Below are 8,915 nucleotides of genomic sequence, written 5' to 3'. Positions count from 1 at the left end.
AAGCTCCACATCGGAACTTGAGTTCAAAGTCTAGGCTGATCTTCCAGGGAGTGCTGGGTATCCTTTGGATGGGTCATTAACGTGTCAGCTGTGGAGTACTGACTCATATGCAGTACATCAAAGCTCATATGATTCATAAAAATGGGGTCTAAAATGCAATATTTGCAGACCACATTTGTTAATCACATCTTCCAGTTTGACAATTTTTGAGATTCTTTCAAGTTTCTGAGCAAGCAATACTTCTCGTGGGAAAATCTTATTGTAAACATTTATCGTCAAAATCGCAACACGTAGTGGCAAGAGGAATTCAACCCTCCGGGTATCCAAATACAGAATGTCCCAAAGGTCATTCATTCTGTTCAACTCGTTCGAAGGCATTTCTGCTCACCCCATGGTTGATTAGTTGTTAAAGTCACTGTCAAGACTGATGACAGAGAAGATTAGGTTTTGTATTTCTGACTTTTGCTTTGTTAAGAATACAAATTCAGTGAAAATGTAAACAAACTGATACTTATTTTTAATGAAAACTTGAGAATTTAGGTTTCTAATATTTGAGAAATTCTTAAACACAATATATTTAAATATATATGCATTTTATAAATTTTAATAGGAGAGAAGCAGTTTTTTTTCAGTTCAATAATAAACTTTGCTGTGTTTTGCCTACAAAATATACAATTCACTTTACAGTATATTCTGTGAGACGTCTTGAAGATGTGAAAAGATGCTGTATCAAATGCAAGGATTATTATTAATAAATAAATTGGGGGAACAGAAAGAACATTTAAAAAATTTAAAAATTGGAAAAAAAACTATTTTTTAATTAATAATCAACTTTCATTGCGACAATAGTCTGGGGGTCAAATAAAATGTTAGGAATTTTGTCTAAATTTTCCTCCAGTTTTCCTTTACATCTGCACATCTCACAGTTACTACACTTTATAGTTCAAAAAAAACTTAAGCGCATGGACGACATGTATCAAATGTAAAGATTATTAAACAATTATTGTGATGTTTGCTGTAATGGGGGTGGGAGGAGTACAGTACAGTGAAACGAAGGGAGGAATGAGCCAGTGAATGACTTGGAGCCACAGGCTGGGAGGGGGGGGACCGTTTGGTGCCCGGACTGTTTATCCCGAGCTCGGGGCGGTCGGGTCGGAGCGCTACTTCAGCGGCAGCATTTCCGGCTGCCGGGAGGGAGGGCGGGAGTGGGCCATGTACCCGAGCGGCCTCCGAGCGCTGTACCGGGGCGCTGGCGGTCTCCAGGCCGCGCTGAGGCTGAGGATGAGCAGAGGCTTTCCGGTGAGAGGGGGCGGGGGCTGCGTTTGTTCAGGAGACGGTAACGATCTCTCCCCCCCCCCCCCCCCGGCCTGGGGGGAGGAAGCGGAGTCTTCTCGGAGCTGAACTGTCCCCAAGTGACATGTCTGGCACCGTTGGATGTGGGCCTCGGGCCAGGCCTCTGTGATGGTCTGTAGTCCGGGTCCTGAGGCAGGCGGGTCCGCAGTGTCGCAGGGCACTGCCCGGCCCGGCCCGGCCCATCAGCAGGTCCTGGAGGGGCCGAATCCTCCCCCTCAGCCCCTGGTAGCCCTGCAGCCCACACCCTCACTAACGGGGAGGATGGCCCTCGCTGGACCAGCGGCGGGAAAGCTGCCACACAGCGCTGCCTCTCAACGGCAAACTACGTGGTTTAGCTGCTTACACTCCGGCAGTTTCCCCAACGCACACTCTGGGGTCCATAAGCCTTGGCTCTTGCCAACCTGCGCCTCATACTGTCCGGAATTAGGTAAGCAGGAAAGTCCCTCCAGAGAGGGAGCGCATCCCATTTCAACAATCACTGGGATTTCCACGTGTAGGTGGGATGCATGGAATTCTCAGCTTGGTTTGGATATTCTTAAGCCGGGTGATGGGTTTCCGCACGTGTCAGACACCCAGCTGCCCCCCCCCAAAAATACGTTGGTCAGGTGACTGTCCTCGCGTTATGGGGGGGCGGGGGAGGGAGTGGGGTGCCTGGATTGGGGTGCGGGCTGCTTGGGGTTGAGTTGGCTTCAAAGTGATGTTCCCGACTTTTTGCCTTCGATGCCTCAAAGAGCTTCACAGGATTCGGTGTAAAGTGTAGTGACTGTGTATTTTGTAGGCCAACATGGCAGCAATTTTGCGCAGACCTACGTCCCCACAAACAGCGGTGTAATTAGTGACCGATTTATTTGGATCTCTAAATTCACCCCCAAGAGAGCCCAGACCCTCTGTCAAAGTGAACGAATGGGTTCTCACATTGTGTACACGTTTTCAGGGACACAAAGTCTGAAATCGATACAGTTCAGTTACAGTGAATCGCAGGGCTCGTCATTCCACTGCAATCTCATGATTGTTAGTACATTGTGTTTGCTGCGTGAGTAGTTTTTTTTCTTCAACAAAGAAAGAAATACAGTTTAAAGAATAATCCTTGCATTTGATATAGAGCCTCATCACAATGTTGAGATGTCTCAAAGTGCTTTACAGGATTTATGACTACAAAATACACAGTGGCTCAGTTTTACTGTGTATCCATTCGATGAAAGCAAATCCGAGTTATTTTTGCACGTGCGAAGATTCATAAGACACTGAAATGTCTTAAAAGTATTATAGGGAATTGCTGTCAAATGTAGTAACTGTATATGGAAGTGAAACATGATAAAACCACTCTGTGGTTGCCGAATGAACAGAAGCCGAGTGTAACGTTTCCCAAACTTTTCCTAGAGTTTGGGTCTGGATTCCACTTCAAAGCCTAGCTCAGTTCACACACTTCATTGTGCCCTTAAGACGATTCCGATTCATATACGTTTACTTTGTTTTTGTTTAAAGAGCGTTGAGATGTCTCAATGACATAATAAGGCGCTATTATGAAATGCAAGGATTATTATTATGACTCCTCACACCCATCCAGCTTGAACTCTCAGCAAACCTGAGGGTCGAGACACACCCTCAGGTGTATATCAATAATATACTGGGAAAGCTCTCCTCCCTGCAGCACCCTGCAGGTTTCCTTTGTTGCCACTTAAGTGATAACAAGTTCCTTTATTTAGTGAGCTGAGCGAGTACAGTAACAAGTGAGTGGCATGATGGTCAGGACTTTGCGTGTTGTAATGTAGAGTGTTTCTCTTTCAGCTTTGTGCCATGTGGCGAAGTGCCATGACAAGCTCACTTGTATTCAGACAGCGAGGCCCTGTCATGCGTGGTGGGTTAGAGCAGGTTTTGCTCAGACGTACACAACCAAGCCGAGCGTTTCATGGTGCCCTGAAGGTAGAGTATGATGGTGATGAGATGGGATCAGAGTTCTGATACTAGTGTTAGAGAGAATAAATGTAGGGTAGATGCGGAGTCTGGTAGCAAAGTGCTTAGAACGCTCGCCTCACAAGTAAGAGGACCAGGGTTTGATTTTTTTGTCGTGGTCTTAGTGGACCAGTTCCTGAGCCAGGCAGGTCCGCAGTAGGCACTGCTGATGACAGCACAGCCCAGCCTGACTCATTGGCAGGACCTGGAAGGGCAGACCAGTCATTGGGGGCAGGGAATCTTCCCACTCAGCTCGCATAACCCTGCATCCCTAACGGGTAGGGTGGTCCGAGCTGGATAAGCAGTAGGAAAACTTGCCAGTCAGCGATATCAATGGCCAAGCTATGCAGGTTTAGCTGGTTTCACTCCAGCAATTACCCCAACATATATTCTGGGCTCCCCCAAGCCTTGGTTCTTGCCAACCTACGCCTAATCCTTTCCGGAGTTAGATAAGCAGGATGTGTCCCTCCAGGGCATCCCATTCCCACAATCTATCTCTGCGATTTCCATGTGTAGGTGGGTAGCATGTAATTCTCAGTTTGGTTTGGAGACTCTTAAGCACGGAGATGAGTTTCCACAAGACACCCGGCAGGCAAAAAAAAATCACACAGTTGAGATTTGATGAGTAGTTGTAACAATTTCGGAATCAGTAAATACAAAGTGAAAGTTTTAAAGCCAGGCAGCATTTTAATTGTAACTTAATCTCAAAACGGCACCAATTGTGAAAAGAGCAAGTGAAGTGTGGGCATTGCTGATATTTTCCTGTTTCCTCATTCCGACAGCTTTGCAATGTGAAAGGTACAGCACAGCCGGTCGATGAGGATGTGAGCCCCTTCACCAAGCTGATCGAAGCCATGGGCTTCACGGGGCCACTGAAATACAGCAAATGGGTAAACGTTTGAACTTTTGATCATCCACTGATGGTATTTGTTTTAAACAGCAGTGCGAGTGGTTAGGCAGATAGCGCCTCACTTTAATGTCTAATCTGAAGGATGGCACCTCCAATAATTCAACACCTTGTATTGGAGTGTTAGTTTGGGCAATGTGAGTTCCAAGTTCCGATGTGGGGCTTAAACCCAGAATCTTCTGACTCTGAGGTGGGCAGCACTACGGACTGAGCCAGGCTGAAGTCTGAGATCAGATGCCCTTTAATGTTTGGTCTTTCAAAATGGATCGGCCGAAAGCTTTCCGGCAAGCCGTGAAGGAATGAAATTGGTTGGCTTCATAGCCGCCATGTTTAATGAGTGCTGTAGCCTAGTGGTTAGAACACTCGTCTCGCAAGCGAGGTTTGATTCCCGGCTGTGAGAAACCATAGGAAAGTTTCCTTACTCCACAAGCCTCTGTTCACCTAGCAGTAAGTAGGGTGCCCAGGAAGTAGATTGTTAGTCGATTGGCGTATCGCTTTTCAGTGGATAATAATCCCTCCCCAAAAAATGAGGTCACTTAATCCATGACTGTTAGTGGGGACGCTGCTGTGCACAATTGGCTGCCGTGTTTCACACAAAATAACCAGTCAATTCACTTTACAGTATATTCTGTGAAGCGCTTTGAGATGTCTCAAGGATGTGATAAGGCACTATATCAAATGCAAAGATTATTATTATCCTCTGCTGAATGGGGGTTCCAGTTGCTTTCTCCAGGGGCTGTGTCCCTGAGGCGGCTGCAGCATTCATTTATTTTGCGGGTTTGGTTGGGAATCACTGGCAAGTTCAGCAGCGTAAACCCAGCACAAGAGGCCAGTTTGATTTCAATCTAGAGTGTTGAAAGCACCATGTTCTAACCCAGCTCTCGACGAGAAATGAGTAATGGATTTCCAGCTCGGCTGGTTTAGAGAGTAGTTTATGGTGTGTTTGGTGTGTTTGGAACATTACAAGCTGCCATAAAGGGAACATTGACATGGTATTGTACATGCTCTGTGAAGAACAGCTCTAATACAGTACAAAACTGTCGAGCTTTGTCAGGCAGGACCAGTGACTGAAGGCAGCTTTCGCTAGATTTTTATTTTGGTGCCAAATGAGGCCATCAGGCTTCAACCTATTTGAACAAAGGCTTTCCCTATGCGGTGTGGAAGTCTAGGCAGTTTGTGTGGATGCTAACGTTTGGTCAAAGATCACAGTTGCAGGGAACACCACCACCTTGCATTTACACAGCACCCCTCAAGCAAGGTAGCGTCTCAGAGCACTTGACAGTAGCGAAGCACGACGCAGAGCTGGGGGGAGGTGACCATAAGCACGGTCGAAGATGAAGGTCTTCGAACATGATCTGCAGATGGTGAAGGAAGGGGAAATGCAGAGCATTGAGGGAGAGAATTCCAGAGTTTCGGGGAGTCATGGCTGAAGGCCCCTGATAGTGGACGAAGGGCACGAGTGACAAGTAAGAGGCTGGAGCCATTCGAGCAGAGACAACCGGTAGTGAAATGGGGAGCAAGCAGGTCGGAGAGCTAGGGAGGTGCCGGGGCGTGAAGGAATTTGACGACAAAAACAGCTTGCATTTATAGAGCACCCTTAATGTGTGGTAGCATCCTGGGAGCATTTCACAGTGACGGAGTCTTAACAACACGTGTGAGTATCTTGAAATCGATCCATTCGGTAATGGGGAGCCAGTGGAGCCTGGCAAGAACTGGTGCGATGAGGGTACGGAGTTTAGTGCGGGTGAGTTTTGTGTTGGTTTAAATCTGCGGCAAGACAGATTTGGCTGGTTTACTTGTGGTTGGGGGAGAGAAAGAAGTAAGAGAGAGAGAGAAGAGAGGTAATGGACAAATATGGAAATGTTCAGAGAAAATAGATTTGGGGACTTCACATGTGGTGAGTTTTGTCAGATCTGTTTTTAAGAAGTGTGTAATGGTGGCACATCTGTGTTTGCATGCGAGTTTTTGCATCTACTCTGCATGTACATAGCCAGTTCCAAGGAAGGGCGGAGAGAGAAAGAGAGTGTGGAGTGCAGCCAGATAAAATATCTTCAGTCCGAGCACAGGTTTGTGTTACGTTACCCTTCCCTTCCCTCCTCAATTTATTTATTTCCTCGTTTCATATCCTTTTCCTTCCTCCTTTCACTGGTTGGCACTTTCCGCAGGACGATAAGCTCAGTTATATCCTCGGTGGGTCCATTAATTCACACTCGACACTTCATTGTGCTAAGTACAGCAGCCGGCTTCCCCCCTCCCTGCCCTGCAGCACAACACAGCCCAGAAACAATGAATCCTATTGAAATCTCCGTCCCCCAAATGCAATTAATCATTCGGACAGTTCCCAAAGCAGCAAATCCTTGTTATTATCATGGAATGTGGCAGATATGTCATTGCTAAGTGCGGTTTGCTCTGCTCATCTCTCTTCCGCCCTTTGCTTTCCTTCACTTCATTGAAAGTTTCTGTTACTTTATTTTAATAATAATAATAATAATCCTTGCATTTGATAAAGGACCTTATCATGTCTTTGACACGTCTCAAAGCACTTCACCGAATGTATTGTAAAGTAGATTGACTATATTGTATGGGAGAAACGTGGCAGCCAATTGCGCACAGCAGTGTCCCACAAACAGTTGTGGATTGAGTGACCAAATTATTATTATTTTTGAAGGGATTATGGCGCCCAGAAAAATGATCCACCAGTTGACTAACAAACGGATTCCTATTTACTGCCAGGTAAGCAGAGGCGTGTGGAGTAAGGAAGCATAAACATTCACAACAACTTGCGTTTATATTAGTGCCCAGCATGTCGGAGTGCTGCACAGTGATGGGAACACACTGAGCAGGGGAGAAGGGAGAGATGACCGTGAGCGCAGTTGAAATGATAGGTTTTAAGATGCAATTTGAAGACCGATAGAGATGGACAAGATGGAGGGGTCAAAGGGAGAGAGTTCCAGAGGTTATAGGTATAGATTTTAAGAGGATTTTGAAGGCAGCAAAAGCAGTAGTGGGTGAAAGTGGACAGGGTCCTGGAGGCTGAGTGGCCACTAAATCTGAGCAGTAGAAAAGCCAAGGCAAGAGAATAGGGCTGGGGAAGGTTTTGTATGTTGGTTGAGGGGATTTGAAGATCAGTACTGATCTTCAAATCAGAATTTTAAAATGTTTGAATTCCTGCCCCCTCACTGTTTCCTCCCATCGCTTGGAGTCCCACTTCTGATTATTTTCTTACAAAAAAGAAACCAAAAATAGCATTCTTAATCGTTCTTTCTGTTACAGAAAATCAAGATTGCCGGCCTGCGCATGTACACATGCTGCGTGGAGCGAATAAACTATGACGAGTTCTTTGAAAGTACGTAATGAATTGACTGGCAGAGAGCTCTGGTGGTGTGCTCATTGTGATGTGTGTGTGTGTATTTTAAATTTCTGAGCATGGAGTGGGTGGGCTCGCAGATACATCGTGGTGGGCTTCGGGTTAAAGCGTCTTATCCGAAGCTCCATGATTATTGCTTGCTATGGTGATCTCACGGAATCAGCCCCTCATGGAGCTAAATGAAACCTGGTGTCACAGGCTTGTTTGGGTCTGAAACGATTAGAGGTGCAGCCTCGGTCAACAGACCACACATACCGGACAACACAGGTCCCATCTTTTGGAACTCCATCCCACATTCTCTTCGCTTTGCTCCCTCCCTTGCCTCCTTCATGGTGCATCTCAAGACCCTCTTCGACCATGCCTTCGGCCACCCTCATATCCCCACCTCCCTGCCCTCCACCCCTCCTGATCCCAATCCCCAGCTCAGATCCCAAACCCCGACTGTCCAACGCCTTGGGATGTCCTCCCAACGTGAAAAGTGCTGTGTGAATGTCATTTGTTGTTATGTGCTGTTGACTTGTGTCTGAGGTCTGAAGCCTGATCAGCAGTAGCTCTGACTATAGAAGCCTCTGGATTGCCGGCAGTTGTAGTTGATGCCTACCTGCTCATGCCGCTTCAATATTTTGCACCTTTTTGTCAACATTGTCAATTCTTATTGCTGGTGTACTTAGCTTGTGCATTTTATTTAGCACAAGTCCTGGTGAGTTGAGGTGTGGGTCTAACAGGCGCTGGGATTAGAGTCCTTATCAATGGCCGTGAGTAAGCAGTGGTTTGCAGGGAGATGGTGGTGTGCAGCGGAAAGCCTAATCTGCAGTGTTTGTTCATGGGATTCCTTAATAATTCTTCCCGGAGCTTGTCGATCGCATCAGAGTCCCCATGGTTCAAAGCACCGTGTTTCCCATTGCCAGGAACCTCCGCTTTGCAGGACTCCAATTCCTTATTAAGAAATACCGCAAGTTAGACATCTGGGAAAAGTCACTTCAAACTTTTTTCTCTCTCTAAGCTCTCCTTTTATAAAACATCAGGGGCTCCTTGGGTTTAAACTGCTAGTTTTACGGGGGTGAATCAGAAACCCTCCTAGAATTGAGTTCCTTTCATGCAGAACGGCACAAATTCACTTATGAGAAGCCTGTATACCATCTGTCAACAGCTTTGGATGCCTGATAGAATTCATTACACTCTTGGAAATGTTTGGTGGGCTCCTGAGAATTTGGGTCATAGGCTTGTAACTCCGTTAGGTTTTTCTGGGTTACCAGGAGCTCTTGTTTTCTGTATGGTATGCACGTGACGGGACCTGGCATCGGGTCAGGCTGCTTTGTAGTTGGCCTTGTGCAC

General features: G+C 46.3%; 1 protein-coding gene across 1 annotated transcript in view; it reads left to right on the top strand.

Moving 5' to 3' along the window:
- The first annotated feature begins 1,211 nt into the window (after window positions 1-1,211).
- LOC103190557 (ubiquinol-cytochrome-c reductase complex assembly factor 1) overlaps window positions 1,212-8,915 on the top strand; it is a 31,309-nt gene continuing 23,605 nt past the window's right edge. Inside the window, 4 exon segments of the mRNA NM_001292205.1 lie at window positions 1,212-1,299; window positions 3,142-3,276; window positions 4,089-4,196; window positions 7,487-7,559. Coding sequence (NP_001279134.1) covers window positions 1,282-1,299; window positions 3,142-3,276; window positions 4,089-4,196; window positions 7,487-7,559 — 334 coding nt within the window. The 5' untranslated portion in view covers window positions 1,212-1,281.

Source organism: Callorhinchus milii, unplaced genomic scaffold (genome assembly GCF_018977255.1).
Source record: "Callorhinchus milii isolate IMCB2004 unplaced genomic scaffold, IMCB_Cmil_1.0 Scaffold18, whole genome shotgun sequence".
Classification (NCBI taxonomy): domain Eukaryota; kingdom Metazoa; phylum Chordata; class Chondrichthyes; order Chimaeriformes; family Callorhinchidae; genus Callorhinchus; species Callorhinchus milii.
The sequence above is the reverse complement of the archived record's forward strand: the minus strand, read 5'-3'. Positions and strand labels throughout refer to the sequence as shown.